The 15,565-nt window shown below is 38.4% G+C and overlaps 2 protein-coding genes across 2 annotated transcripts in view; one reads left to right on the forward strand and one right to left on the reverse strand.

Annotated features, from left to right (window-relative positions):
- Nucleotides 1-4,156, reverse strand: part of LOC116617606 (sterol 3-beta-glucosyltransferase UGT80B1) — a 32,843-nt gene extending 28,687 nt beyond the window's left edge. Inside the window, exons 1-3 of the mRNA XM_048727519.1 lie at nucleotides 3,987-4,156; nucleotides 2,426-2,579; nucleotides 1,800-1,943 (exon numbers count right to left, since the gene is read on the reverse strand). Coding sequence (XP_048583476.1) covers nucleotides 1,800-1,943; nucleotides 2,426-2,579; nucleotides 3,987-4,060 — 372 coding nt within the window. The 5' untranslated portion in view covers nucleotides 4,061-4,156. The remainder of the gene's footprint in view (nucleotides 1-1,799; nucleotides 1,944-2,425; nucleotides 2,580-3,986) is intronic.
- A 365-nt stretch (nucleotides 4,157-4,521) lies between these two features.
- Nucleotides 4,522-14,289, forward strand: LOC5513196 (5'-nucleotidase domain-containing protein 3). Its single transcript, XM_048727515.1, has 16 exons — nucleotides 4,522-4,717; nucleotides 6,253-6,428; nucleotides 6,722-6,796; nucleotides 7,660-7,715; nucleotides 7,866-7,959; nucleotides 8,472-8,549; nucleotides 8,723-8,779; nucleotides 8,901-8,961; nucleotides 9,464-9,566; nucleotides 9,794-9,895; nucleotides 10,711-10,795; nucleotides 10,900-10,986; nucleotides 11,318-11,371; nucleotides 12,045-12,131; nucleotides 12,421-12,485; nucleotides 12,816-14,289. The coding sequence occupies exons 1-16, from the start codon at nucleotides 4,555-4,557 to the stop codon at nucleotides 13,018-13,020; spliced, it is 1,548 nt and encodes a 515-aa protein (XP_048583472.1). The 5' UTR covers nucleotides 4,522-4,554; the 3' UTR covers nucleotides 13,021-14,289.
- Nucleotides 14,290-15,565: the final 1,276 nt, after the last annotated feature.

Raw genomic sequence — 15,565 nt, forward strand, 5'->3', positions numbered from 1 at the left:
CTCTTTTCAGTAATTCTTGTTTTTTCTACGAGGACTTAAATGGAGACTTAAGAAGCCTCTTTCATGGTTCACAAAATGTTGAGGGCCAAATTGTTAGAGCTGTTTCCATTTTACAACATTTACCAGAAATGATTGAAAATGTGACGGATTTAAACGTAAAACACTTTTGTCAGTCATTAACTCAAAAACGAAGGGTTGGGCATGTGAGCGAGGAAATTGATGAGAATCTAAAGCTTCAGGTACTGGGATCTCTTAAACCTTATATCATCAGCGCTCTCCAGGAAGTTGAACAACTACAAATAATTGCTGGAAATGTGGCAATATTCGACATAATGTACAAATGTTTTTACCGATTAAAACGTGGCGATAACATTATCCACAGTGCAGGATACACCCGAGTAACAAAACGAAATTCGACTGTTGTACAGTTTACAAAGCCTGATGATGATGAGATGGCTTATGGGTCCGTCCTCTATTTTGTCAAGTACAAAAAGCCCTGCCGAAGCTCTACCTGCGAGGTGGTTTGCCAGTGTACTGAGCATGGTTATGTAGCTATGATAGAGGAATATGAAATACTGCACTCTAAACACTTATCCAGCTCAGACTTGAGAGGACCAAAAGCAGAAGTCAGGCATCTGATTCCCATGAACAGGAAACCGTTAGGCATTGTTTGCGTACCTGTTCATACACTAATTCAGACATGTTTTTTTATTGACACTGGTAATGACAATTGTTTTTTTCTTGGGATACCTCCCAATAGGATTGAGCGAGAATGAGAATTTTTTTTTCCCGCAAAGACAATATAGAGTGAGAATCACAATGTAAATTTACCTTATATAATTAATCCTAATTCCAAACTGCACCCAAAATTAAATATCATTAGAAATATACCGTATTACTTATCACTGGTACTTTTCATAATTGTTTTTACAGATTTTTTATTTAGTTAATTAATTATTTATTTATAAATAAATTTTTTGTGATTTCAAGAATAATGACCCATTACCATAAATATTATTTTTATTATTAGTTCATACAATGGGTATGTGAATAGGTTAAAGTATTTTTGAATACGAAATTAATAGAAGAGCCCTGAATGAAGGTATGCTTTTTTGAAAGTATAGGTATGTAAAGGCATGCATTTTTTCAATACCAAATACAGCAATGAGATGGGTGTGTTTTTGGTATGTTAGAATGGGTATGTAAATAGTATGTATTTTCACATACCAAATACATAGATGGCCTAATACTGCCATTTTTTTGGGTATAAAAGTATAGGTATGTGAAAGATATGTTTTTTTTACATACCAAATACATAGATCAACGGCAAATGTTTGGGATGAAAGAATGGGTATATATTAGGTTTGTATTTTTACATACCAAATACATAGATATGGATTAAAGAGAACGGTATGTTTTTGGTATGTAAGAATGGATATGTAATTGATATGTATTTTTACATACCAAATACACAGACGTCTAAAAGAGAAGGGGTATGTTTTTGGTGTGTAAGGACAGATATATAAAAGGTATGTATTTTTACATACCAAATACATAGAAGTGCATTGGATAGGATTGGTATGTTTTTGGTATGTAAGTGTGGGTGAATAAAAGGCATGTATTTTTACATACCAAATACATAGATGGCTAAAAGAAAAGGGTATGTTTAGGGTATGTAAGTATAGGTATGTAAAAGGTATGTATTTTTTTACATACCCAATACATATCCAGTACAAAAAAGACATGCCTTTTACATACAGGTTACATACCAAATACATACTTTTCATTTTGTGTGGGTATTCTGCAATGAACCAGCCTTCACAAGCAAACAAATTGAACACAATGGCACCAGCACCTCTGCAAGCATGCAAACTAGCATGCATCTCTAGCACACGATCCTGGCGCTCACTGTTCGAAAAGCCACGCCCACTGCTGACTTGTAGCTGTCAGAGATTGTGAATATTAGTAAAATGATGATGAAGATGAAGGCTATTTTAATGATGATGATGATGATCATGATGGATGTGGTGGTTATGATAATAATGATAATGATGGAGGTGATTTTGATTTTGATGATGATGATGATGATGATGATGATGATGGAGGTAGTTATGATACTAACAATGATGATAATATAGGTAGTTATGCTGATAATGATAGGATAATATGAAAGAGTTATAGAAAATACAAAAGGTGTCATGTCATATTGATTGAAGGTGAATACTAATCCCATAAAATGATCTTACTTCATGACTTTAGCCAATCATGTTATCACACATTTCATCATAGATTTATATCAAATGATGATATGAGTAATGATAATATATGCTAGTGTGATAATAATAATAACAAGATTATAATGACATAATGTGGTGTTTAGGCTAAGGATGATAGCAATGATTACATTCTATTATTAATCTCTTACCTCAGTTCTTTGTAGGGAGTTCAAGGCCTCACTTGTATCATTTTGGTCATCAAGGGAAACAAACTCAACTCCGTGTTTATTGGCAAGGCCTAGAAATTTTTCCTTGTGCAGAGCATGAGTAGCCAGGACACATGAGTCAGTGGGGTTCAACTTCCTATAGAACAGATAATGTCATGTTTATGGTAGAACCTCTATCAAAGGGATGACAAATGTGGGAAAAAATTGTGTGTGATAACCATTAACTAATCAATCAGAAACTTTAGATAACATCTCAATCAAACGCATCTCAATCAAATGCAATGAAACACTTATTTTTAACTGATTTTGATTGGGTTCAGTAATCAAGCAAAATCAAACAAAAAATTATGGTGAATATGGCCCTGTGCAAGTATCGCCGGCATTGCAGAGTGTTTGGCCAGATAACATCTCAATCAAACGCATCTCAATCAAATGCAATGAAACACTTATTTTTAACTGATTTTGATTGGGTTCAGTAATCAAGCAAAATCAAACAAAAAATTATGGTGAATATGGCCCTGTGCAAGTATCGCCGGCATTGCAGAGTGTTTGGCCGGAGTTAAGGCAGGTGATTTTGATTGGGTTCAGTAATCAAGCAAAATCAAACAAAACATTATGGTGAATATAACCCTGTGCAAGTATCGCCGGCATTGCAGAGTGTTTGGCCGGAGTTAAGGCAGGTGTGCAAACTGTCAGCACATGGCCAGCATGTTGGTAATAAATTAATGCCTGACTGGCGTTTTATGCATGTCGAGAGCAAAGGCAACGCAAAAGACCCCACCAATTTACTTAAGTTTTTCAAAGGGAACACAAGATTCCGTTGGATTTCTGTTAAATTCAAGTCTTTTTCGTCTCTTGAGGTAGTGGTCGCCATTATTTTTTTTACTACAAGTGACAAGAGAACGATGAAAAACAATAAATTTAATCTGTTTATTAGAAAGTAGCATGTGGGATTGTGTTCTGCATGATCTTGGAATATAGGTGGAATGTGGATTTTAGCTTGTTGTGCCATAACAGAGCTTATGCAATTTTATAACTTCCGGCTTATTGAGTTTAGTCAAGTATCCGTTATCGCTGTATTTACATGGTGGCCGCCCTTTTGTAAACAAACCTTAGTAAATCATCTATAAAACTTGTCTCTTTAATCACAACAAAAAAAAGTATCTTTAAAATTAAACATTTGGTTACAAAAATAAGTTTAAAGAGGTTAGATAACTTAAGAACATCATGGTTTCGTGTGCATATGACTTATTTGCATGATATTCATGGATCAGTTGGTGTCGAATCGATATGTTTGTGGTCTCAGAGGGGCGATTTAAAACTGCGCAATTTAAGACCCAATGCGACGTCAAGTTCTAAAAAAGAAGTATAAATTGCAGAATAATACATGTCCAGATTTATTGTCTGTTCAATGATGTTTCTATTCAAAAGTTCAAAAACTCGTCGACACCTACAACAAGTTCTAGAACAATTTGATATCAACACTGTCTGTATACAAACACACATAACAACAGTTTAGAATATTAGAATAAAATAAACGTACTTGTAGCCGAGAAGGAGAGAGAACACCGGAAGGACATCTCCCCTGCTGCCTTTGCAGAGGAAAACAATTCGCATCGCTGGGAAAATTCAGCCGAAGTCACACGGCGAGCGGGTGCAACAACTTTACGATGGAACTACGGCTAGCAACGCGCGCAGTGCACGCTGGGTCAGGTCGGTCTGAAATGGCCAATTTCTTATGGTTTTTTTCTTTCCAAGATTGGAGTTCACTATCGACGCAACTGTTCTAAGCATTTTCTTATCTTTATTATTTTCTTATCTTTTTCATTTACTATGTCTCCCTTTCTTCTTTTTAATAGGGAGGAAGCTCTCTTTTTATTTCAAGAATACTTCTTTGTTAAAGTGAATAGTAAAGTAGATACCAAATTTATTCAGAACAAAAACAATTTATGGAAATTTATACGTTTCTTATAACTCATAAATTATTTTTAAATCATGCAGAACTTTCCGAGGTGTGGCCCCTAGCCACCACTTTAAATTGGGTACCCTGTGTGCATAGGTATACCAAAAGAAAATAAACACCTAAAAAAAACGTGCGCACCACAACAAACATGGCGGCGATCAGAGGGTTTTCCTTGCTGTTTCTTACGTGCCGCGCGTTTAGATCAAAAGCTACATCTCGATGCTTTCAAAAACGATTTTTTAGTCGAGATGGAATTCGAAGCGTTCAAGAAATTAAGGATGATTACATTGAGCGCAAACACTCAATTGAAGGTGGGTTTGTTTGAAAATCATGATTTTTTGCTAGAGCTCTGAAAGGTCATAGTCCACCGACACATTCTCAAAAAAAGGCTCAAAATATATGAATAAGTGACGGACCCCTGCAACAAATATAACCAGCATTAAGCCCTATATTTCCTAACATGTTGGTTTGATTCTGTGTATTGAAATCTGTAGTTAAATTTGAGTATGTCAGTGTCATACAAAGGCGAGACCACACATTTGAATGCTGGGCTTCAACCGTTGTTTTCTCTCTCAAAAAGTTAATGGTGAAATTGGTTGCTCTCACACCTGAAAATATTAATAAAATTCAGCCCCACTCCCGTTTTATCAGACCCTCACTTTTATTGTTATTATTGTCATTATCACTATTTGATTCTTTGGCCCCTTATTGTCAATTAGCCTCTTCTACAGGAGGGAACTCCAAATGTTAGAAAAAAGAAGGAATCAGAATAGCTTTGCTGACTTCTTGTGGTGAACTCCTTAAAGCGGCAATTGCATCAGTTTATGCATGTATCAGCGGCTTTCCCCAGGGGTTGACCCATGGGGACCATGGGGGATTTAAAGAACATTCAATCAAGAAGCTTAAAATCCCCCCTGGGTATGGGGCGATAAAGAAGTGACAAAATCTCTACTCCTCGGGAACAATTTAAGTTCCAAATAAGCTGTACACAAGGAAATAAAAGTTTCCATTGAAAGAAGAAGTACATACAATAAATGTCAAACGTGTGTGATTTTTTCAACAAGCTAAAGGACATATTTCAAGCACTCAAGGAAATTGCACGCGACTTACAGGGGGGGGGGGTACCCAAATCTTGTTATTTCTAACTGTTCATATGAACCCATGAACAAACCAAATATCGCACGTGACTTACAGACAGGCACAACGCAAATCTCGTTATTCCTTAACTGTACATATGAGCCAATAAACAAGCAATATGCACACGACTTAATACAGGCGACATCAAAAGCCACTAGTCCAAATGGTGGAAATCTTGTTAAATACCATACAACATACTGACCATACAAATCCCCAGGGTAATCCTGTGTGTACTATATTTTCAAATGCGATATAATTCCCCTCCCCCAAAGGCAAAAATTGTCTTACAGTGTTAAATAATGCCCCACATTGCCTGTTGTTTGCACGGGGTTAACCTGATACATGCATTACTTTTGGCAGACCTATGGAAACCTCAACTGAAAAATGACAAAGAAATCTATTAGATTCAATGCTTTTTAACAGACCTTCTGCAATACATTGTCAGTCAAATCTTTGAAGAAACTTCCAAAAGACACACTGGTTTTAAAATGTTGCTATATTTCTAGTTTTCCTTTTAAAACATTAGAGATTAATACGTTGTTGACGAGGAGTGAACTGGTGCGATTGTCACTTTAAGGGTGGAAGGGAAAGTGCAAATTGTGCCCACGCCCACCCCATGCTTATGGTAATAACATTATTGGGTACAACACTGTAGCACCTACCTTTACATGACTCTTACACCATTGTTTCTACATATTTCTATTCACAGAAAACTATGAACACACTGTTGTTCAGGATCAAGGGATCTTTGCAAATAATGAGTTGAGCCTAAAATATATAAACGTGTATGGGTTTGACTATGACTACACACTGGCCTCATACTCAAATACTCTGCACTTCTTGATTTACGACTTGGCTGTTGGGAATCTGCTCAGCTTTTTTGGAGTAAGAACCACAAATGCTTATTTAATGCTGATTGGTAGAGAAAAGTTGGTGATTACAGTACACATGCACATTTGATGTCAACAACTGTAGTTGTTGTGTAAAATTAATTGATCTTATTTTGGCTTGCATCTGTCCTTATAATTCATGGATGACGTGACCCTGTGTCATGTACAAAAATGTACGGAGTTGAGTTGCTTGACTGTTGAGATCTGTTGGTTACAAACTAAAGTTTATTTGTGTGCAACATTCCTTATCTAGACTATGAATTGTGTCCCTTTATGTGTATTTTGTAGTACCCAAAAGGTGTTGAGGGCATGAAGTACAATCCTGAATTTGCTGTAAGAGGTCTGCATTATGACACTGTCAATGTAAGTTGATAGAGACATTTCGCATCATGTTTTCAGAATTAACCGCAAACAGAAAACTATGGTTAACCGCCATTACCGGTTTGCGGTTTGACGTACGGGCGAAAACATAGTTTAGCATATTTGGTAGGAAATGTGGCATTTGGCGGGAAAAAGTGCAAAACATGTGCTCGACTTCAACCGAGCCAAAATTATTAGTAATTTTACAAATTATCAATAAAAATATATTATTTCAAGAGTCAAATGATTAAGAACACTAATTTATGGTCTCAAATGTGAGCTAATAGAAAATTTGATGGGAAAACTGCTGAGGTAAATCACTTACAGCTAGACAGTGCTTTCGAGGTCAAACCGCGGACTGCAAACCTGACCGCAAGGCCTTGTCATGTGACACCCAGAGGTTTGATGTTTGCCGTTTTATGAAAAAAAAATGTGGTGCTAAATTTATACTGCTGATAGAGTAAACTTCTTATCATAGCATCTGAGACAAATACCTACCTTGAAATAGGCTTGACTATCTCCAATAGGCACCTTGCAATTTTCTTTGTCTTAAAAGGGTTATTTTATTTTATTTTTTTTTCGTCACTCTCTTTGCAAGGCTGAATAGCAACCCCATACATATAAATGATAACCCTAACCTTCACTTCACTTCTCTTTATTTTACTATGCCTTAAACTTGCCTCTTACATGACTTCTTAGTACATGTTGCCTACTGTTTTAGCAGATTCTCTTCAAGACTAAAGTGGATTAGGATTATACGGTCGTGTAACACTCCTAATATATTTCTCCTTTCGAAAGAATTGACTGGCAAATGGACCCCTTACTCAACTTACACACATACTATGTGTTGTTATTTGTGTTGACAGGGCCTTTTACTCAAGATTGATGCTTTTCACAATATCATGCTTGGCTCTGTATACAGGTATGTGAACTGACAGACCCAGACATACAGGTGCATGGTAGATCTAGAACTGCCCGGGCGCAAAGCCTCTTAGCTAACTATCATCCAGGTATTACTTGAATGGAAAATGTTTGTAATTAAAGCAAGATAAAATTCATGTTTTTTTTACAGAGGTCTTCAGGAGGTGGAAGACGAAGAGGTCTTCAGAATATATGGAGGCACCCACCTGGCCATTACAAAACTTGACCCCTACACATTTTTAAGTGTGAGTACAAACTTATCCCCTACACATTTTTAAGGGTGAGTACAAACTTATACCCTATAAAAAAAACCTACGGAAAAAAATCTGTGTCAACGGAAAAAAATCTGTTTAAACGGCGTGTCAATGCCCATGCCCATGAGTTTGAAAACCTTAGTGTACGTTTTCCCATGGACGGTCACATTTTTAAGTGTGAGTACAAACTTAACCCCTGCAATTTTTTAAGTGTTAGTACAAAACCTTACCCTACACATTTCCAAGTGTGGTTACAAAAGTTAACCCCTACCAGGCCTGTAGCGGGGGGTTCACAGGGTTTGGAAGAACCCACTTACTAGACTGTAAAGTCCACTTAAGAAGGGAAGTTGAGTAACACTGCGAGCTAGGACAGTTAGGTAAGAGAGAAAATGGTCCGGTTAATGGGTTAACAAATTGTGTGGGAGTGTAAAGGCAAAGTTGCCCCTCTTTAACCCCTTACACAGTTGGTTTCTAAAGTTATTTTTGACTTTTTTTTATTGCAGGGCCCTAGGAGAACAATTCATCACATGATTGACATGTTTTCCTACCCAGAGATGTGTCTTCTTTCCAATGTGACAGAGGTACAGTCAGAACCTCATCTTCATAATTGTCACCATCAAACATTTTATATTATTATCACACAAACCTCATTGTCCACTCAACATCATCATCATCATAATCATTATTATCACCACTGTCACTATTGGTCATCAGAGTCATTTGGTCTGCAATTTCTATATTTTGTCACTTGCAGTATTTCAACCAAAATGGTATACCTTATGATCCAGAAAACCTGTTTAGAGATTGTGTGGTAAGTAACACAGTTAGAACTACATAGCCTTTCTGAGAATGGGAGCTTTCCTGTTTTTGTTTTATACCAGTTGATGTGATCACTAGGATAAAAAAGTTTTTTTAATTTTTTTTGTATGCAGCAAGCTGTTGAGAGTGTCCATGCTTCTGGACAGATGTATGAAGCTGTTATGAATAATATTGGTAAGTCCTGGGTCTGTGTTAGGAATAATCATTAAATTATTGTTGGTAAACACATTTTACCCCACAGCATATGGGATAGTGCCTCCCCTCCCCCCCCGCCTTCCTAAAATCCTTGTAAAAGTTTGTTGTTAATTAAAGAGTTTTGGCTGACCCTCTCCTATAATTCAGCCACCTACTGTATGCTGTAAGGTGTGAGAATAAACAAGCATTTTTTTTAAATTTACGTCCCAAAAGCTTGGTTTTGGTAGAGATCATAAAAAAACGATTCTCTGAGTTGTAAAGCATGACCCTCAAATTTGATAAAACTTGAAAAAAAAAATTCGGGAAATAGGAATCTAACAAATTTAGATTCTAAAGTTGGCAAGGTGTATTATACATTGAGGTGTTACTTGTGTGTAGTTGACCATGCATGTCAGCAGCGGGTAGGAGAAGGCCCCCCCCTTCCTCCCATATGCATTGTATGCTTGTGATTCGATGTGATGCGAGTATTATTTGTAATTAGGTATGTACCTAGAAAAGAGTCCTTTGCTGAGAGAAATGCTGAACAAGATACGAGCATCCGGGAGAAAGACGTTTCTTATAACAAACAGCCCTTATACCTTTGTGTAAGTATTTAAAGTTATTGCCTCCCATGCCGAAAAAACGGAGCTCAAGGAATCACATGACCGTTTGTGTGTCAGTATAAAACTTTGTTTTTAGATGATGATTTCGATATTTTCTCGTGATATATAACATGTCTTTCGATATTGAATGATAAGAAAAGGTGTGGCTGACAAGAGCTCTACAATCTGAGTAACACGATATGCTGAAGCACTGTCTTGTTTTGTTGTAGCGATCGTGGAATGGACCATATGGTGGGGGGCGGCTGGCAGGAACTATTCGACGTCATTATCACCAAGGCGCGCAAACCAACCTTCTACAATCAAGTATATCGGTAAGTAGACTACTGTGGGAAAATGGTAAAAGAGATGTACTAAATGTGAGCGAACCAACCTTCTATAATCAGGTCTATCGGTAAGTAGACTACTGTGGGAAAATGGTAAAAGAGATGTACTAAATGTGAACGAACCAACCTTCTATAATCAGGTCTATCGGTAAGTAGACTACTGTGGGAAAATGGTATAAGAGATGTACTAAATGTGAGCGAACCAACCTTCTATAATCAGGTCTATCGGTACGTAGACTACTGTGGGAAAATGGTAAAAGAGATGTACTAAATGTGAGCGAACCAACCTTCTATAATCAGGTCTATCGGTAAGTAGACTACTGTGGGAAAATGGTAAAAGAGATGTACTAAATGTGAGCGAACCAACCTTCTATAATCAGGTCTATCGGTACGTGGAGAACAGTGGGAAAATGATGAACGAGATGTAATGTGAGAGAACTGACCTCCTACAATTAGGTATATCGGTACAAAACACGTACAGTGAGAAATTATGAGCTATGTAGGCAACCATCCATCAGTAGTACAGTAAACAATGTCTATATTCATACACTTATTTCAGATAGGGCTTTCCTCGGAGAAACTTTGTGTCGTAACCCGCATTGCTTTATGGGTATCAAATACATAATAACATAAGGGTAAATAAAACCAAACACAGGTTTAGGAAGCTTCTGAATTCTTGTTTATGTACCTCTAGACGTTTACACGGGGTCCAGATACCAAGATTCAGCCATCGATTCTTGGGTGCAGCCTTAATTGAAATAGGTGTGTATAAATTACACCTTAATAATTGAGTATTTCACCAGGCCGTTCCGTTGCGTGGATGCATCAGAAGCTCGCCCTACTTGGCAGAAAGTCTCTAAGTTTGAGAAAGGACAAATATACATCGAGGTGCGTAGCGTGCACCGTTTATCATTAGGATCGAATTAGGAGCATCGGCTTGTGCTCACCGGTTTAGATGCCTTAATTCTCAATCATCTCTTCCCATGTCACAGGGTAATGTAGACCAGTTCATCAAGTTCACTGGTTGGTACGGCCCAAGTGTGCTCTACTTTGGTGATCATGTTTACAGCGACCTTAAGGTAAACCGCTCATTCACCGCTTACGGAATGAGCCATGTGGGCCTGACCATGATGCATTGTACTTGCGGCCATTTTTAATACTCCCTGCTCATCACTTGTTGATTTGAGCAACCCCAGACTTCGCCTATCCGCGAATTGTTTTAAATTAACTACTTTGAAATTTTATACTTCATCTACAAATTCATTCGATGCTATTGCAATAGTTTCCCTAAATCAGCCGACATTTGGGTATTTTTCTAGAAGACAAAATGGCGACCGACATAGACATTTTGAAACTTTGTCTTGGTGACAGTGCGCGGTAATCTAACATTGCTAAATTGTATCTACACAGGATCCTGTGTTGCACCACGGCTGGCGTACTGGGGCTGTGATTCCTGAGCTGGAGGTACATGACCCAGGCTACAGTAGGGATCTGAAGATTTACGACGGCAACGGCTGGGAAAACGATATCCAAAAAAAATTTTCTCACTTGACGTTTAGTCCCAAGCAAATTGCAATGAATAAGCAAATCATTACTAGGGCTAGAAAACGATTAAAGGAATCTAAGGACACGTGATTCTACAGTTAATATTACAGGGTAAACGTTCGCGACCTCAATTGTTCGTGAAAGTTTGAGTTTTCAGCTCCTGGTTTGGTGGAAAACGGCGAAACTGTTTAGGGCAAAACACATTTGCACGTGCTTCTATTAAATTCGCAATCCAATTTTATTGTTTTCTGTCGTCGTCGCCCACGTTGTCGTATAGTTTTTAAAAGCCACATTGTCACCAGTTTACTTCCAGTCGATTACGTAACAATCTCCGATTATTTTTTAAATGAAAACGCGAAAAATATTTTAAAGTTGTGAATGCAGTGTGTCTATTGGAAGTTTCTTTGAAGATCTGATTGATAATTCAGAGCGGATGGCCTGTTAAATAGCGCGGATTCTAATATATTCTTTCGTCTCTTGAAGATTGAGATTTCCGTCGGCTCTCGGGATGTAAACTGGTGACAATGCGGCTTTAATAGCTGCCAGGCTTCCCCTTCGTGTTCTTGGACTAATTTCTGTAAAATTTTGACAGCGTGAGATTCAAACCACTAATCTTCCCGAATACCAGAAGTCAGTAGTGTGGCTGTTCACCTTGCAGGATCTGATCGCAGAGATCCAGGTAACATACATTATCAACAGTATCGAAATACACAGTCAGATTCATCTCTACAACACATCCATCATTAGCATCACCAACACCACCAGCATCACTACTATCATTGCCACCACCATCACAACCATGTATCATCGCCACAAATATCAGCGCCACCATTACATCGACCACTACAATCATCACTACTATCACAACCCGCACTACTATAACCACCATAACTGCCATCACTACGGCTGCTGTGATCTAGTAATTACCATTATACCAAGCCCTCAAGTACACTTCGTTCCTTCCGTAGGTCCACGATAGGGAGGAAATACTCTCCACACTTGAAGAATGGAAGGCCGAGCGGCGCCAATTACGGTAAGACTGGTGATGATCACTTATACGGTAAGTTATTTGTAAGGTTATTTGTTTCGGTGATACCCTAGCCTTTCTCCCATCTCTTAAGTTTCATCCTTTTTCGGTAGCGGTTTGGACATTGTTCTGTTTGCAAATCTATTTTCAATCGACCTTGGATGTTGTGGCCCAGTGCTAAAGTTATTTGAAAATCTGTTTTTGGACATTTATATTCGTATGGTCTGACCCGGATATGGTTTGATTCGAACTTCTTACAGTTAGAGTCTAATGACCACCTTTTTTCAAGACGAAGTTAAAACATTAGTTAACAAGCATTCTGGCATTCATCTTCAGGACGAAGTTGAAGACGCTATTCAACCCACATTTCGGCAGCGTATTTCGCACGTACCATAACCCCACGTACTTCACGCGCCGTCTCGTGCGCTTCGCTGATATCTACATGTCGAGCGTGGAGAACTTCCTTCAGTACCGCGATAACCACGTGTTCTACCCACGGCGCGCGGCGCTACCACATGAACCCGTCTTGGACTTTAGATGAGGCCACAGGCTTCTTGTTATGAGAAGAAGACGAGTGAGGGGCATTGAAACTTGTCTGAGTGTGTTTAAGATCTTTAGACGATTCTCAAGGCATCTCATTTTTGGAAGAGTACAGGGTGGGAGCGGGAAGAGAACGGGGGGTGGAGGTGGGGGAGGAGCGTTGAAACATTGAATTGGATTCAAGTTCTTTAGACGAATCCCCAGGCATCTCTTATGGTGAAAAAGTGGGGGGAGTTGAATCTTGTTCTTAAAACGAATGAGTTCAAATTCTTTCAATTCTTGACGATTCCCCAAACATCTCCTTATTGAAAAGAAGTGGGAAGGGGTGGAGGGCTGGAAGCTTGTCCGAATGGGCTCAAGTTCTTTAGATAAATACTATGACGTCTCAGACGTCTCGTAGTTATGGGAAAGGAGCAGACTTAGTCTTAAGCATCCCCTCAATTGGGTCACGTTCTCACTCATCTTTCCCTCAACAAAAGCCTGTTCTATATTTTAGAAGACTTCACTGGCATCTTGGCATGAATTGGCTCAAGATCTTACTTTTTTGCGTTCTAACAAAAGCCTATCCTATATTTTAAAAGAATCCCCATAAAAGGAACTGGCTCAAGTTCTCATAGCCTGAGTTAACAGACCCCCGCACAAAATCTAAACGAAACTTAAGCGAGTTTCAAGATTCGTTTAGATTTTGAGCGGGGATCTGTTAACTCAGCCTAAAGTTCTCACACATTTTAGTGCTCTAACGTAAGCTCGCCTTATATTTCAAAAGTAAGCCATCTACGAATGACGCCCTGGTCGTCTCATTATGGGGAGGTAAAGGTGGTAGAATTTATTTTAGCCAGCTCAGGCTTTTAAGATTTCACTTAAGCTAAGATAATATCTCTTGAGGGGTAGGCCAAATTTTAACCGATCTAGACAAAGAGGGAAAGGGTTTACCAACTACTCAAGAAAAGAAAGGGAGTGTGGTGATGAAGTTAAACACATCTGTAAGCAGAAGGTCAAATTCAAAATGGTCGAAAGAGTGCGTCACAGACCTATTTAAAAAACTATTTTACGGTAGAGATACCTTGGTAGCAACTAGTGCTTCGTAACGTTTGTTAAGATAACAGATGTCTGAAAAACGCATTTTTTTTTTCAAAGTTACATATAATTATATAAACCTGTAAGCGAGAGTTGTAAATAGTTTAACAATGTTAACATGTTATTTTCCAGAAAATTATTTATTATCAAAGTGTTGAAAGTTTTACTTTTAGTAAACTTTAAAAAATGGCAATTGATTCACTAGTTCTTGTTTCCTTGTTAATCGGTAATTTTCCCACATGGCTTATGTTAGCCTGCGAAACAGGCTCTCGAGAAGTGGCCCAGAAAAGCCCTCAGAAAAGCCCCCAGAAAAGCCGTTTTATTGGATGCAGCGCTCGCGACATGACGGAAAAACCTGGAAAACGCGCAATTCAAGATACAGAAAGAAGACACAATTTCTTACAATGGTTATAGGTTCCTTGTATTACGGACCGATTTTCAAAACACAAATAACGTGAGGCCAAAGTGCACATAACCAGATTTTGGCTTTTTAAGATAATTTTCCCTTGACCACCCTTGCGCTATGTACGAGCTCAGGGACGTAAAGCTCAAATTTCAATGACACTTTACAAAAATTCGCATCAATTTAAAAAAAGTTGCACTTGATATTTTGTTTGCTTTAAGTTACTAAGTACCCAGAAAAATTTTCCACCTTATTCGATGTGAAATGGGCTTATTTGAAGCGTCATGTTTTCCCGTCATGTCAGCGCTCGCAAGCTCAGCTCCGACGTCTACTTATTGCGCAACTAAGCTCAGCTTTTCCGTCTTTCTCTCAACTAGCGCCTGTTGAGCATGCTATAAGTACACGTTCATCATATACCATGTTCAAGGTTTGCACCTGGCTTGGGGCCAGACTAGTACACGTAATCACGTTATAGTTACGCATGCGTGTTTACGAGCTAGCCACGTCACGATGCGTGGTTACGAACAAGGGCTGCGGGATGGTCGGATGGGATTTTTTGTCTAATAGTGAAGCATTTTTAATTTGGACACAACGATGAAGTTTTGGTTTTAGTTTTTTTTGGGTTTTTTTGGTTTGATTTTTTTTCTTCCAAAATGTCCTCCCTTCCCCCCCTAAAAAGTTTCAAAATGCCCTTTCGTGGTTGGCAACAGGGTCTCAATAGGGTATACATGATTTACGGTTAACGGTAAATAATAGGCTACGGCCACGGCTAATTATTCGGTATTGTTATCACGGTTAACGTTATTTTCTTCTCAAATTTACTCCAACGCTTGTTGTTGTTGTTGTTTTATTCAACGGAATAAGCACCGAAACGATCACAATAGTAATCCATTTACTTGCCTCACAGACAACAGGGTCTGGACTGGGGGTCTGCTTGTCGGTAGTCAGTTAAAATTTCCAGAATTTGTCGGTAGTCGGTAAGAATTACCGGTCTCTGTCGGGAGTCGGTGAATATGTGCTAGTATTCGCTTTTTTTTAACAGATTTCATGTATAAACAAGATTAAA

This window comes from Nematostella vectensis, chromosome 5, assembly GCF_932526225.1.
Source record: "Nematostella vectensis chromosome 5, jaNemVect1.1, whole genome shotgun sequence".
Lineage (NCBI taxonomy): Eukaryota > Metazoa > Cnidaria > Anthozoa > Actiniaria > Edwardsiidae > Nematostella > Nematostella vectensis.

Bases quoted from the DNA above. Each gene is read 5' to 3' on its own strand.
- LOC5513196 (XM_048727515.1), top strand. From the start codon at position 4,555: ATGGCGGCGATCAGAGGGTTTTCCTTGCTGTTTCTTACGTGCCGCGCG. The intron at 4,718-6,252 runs GTGGGTTTGTTT...TTCTATTCACAG, and splicing joins GCGCAAACACTCAATTGAAG to AAAACTATGAACACACTGTT. The intron at 8,550-8,722 runs GTACAGTCAGAA...TGTCACTTGCAG, and splicing joins TTCTTTCCAATGTGACAGAG to TATTTCAACCAAAATGGTAT.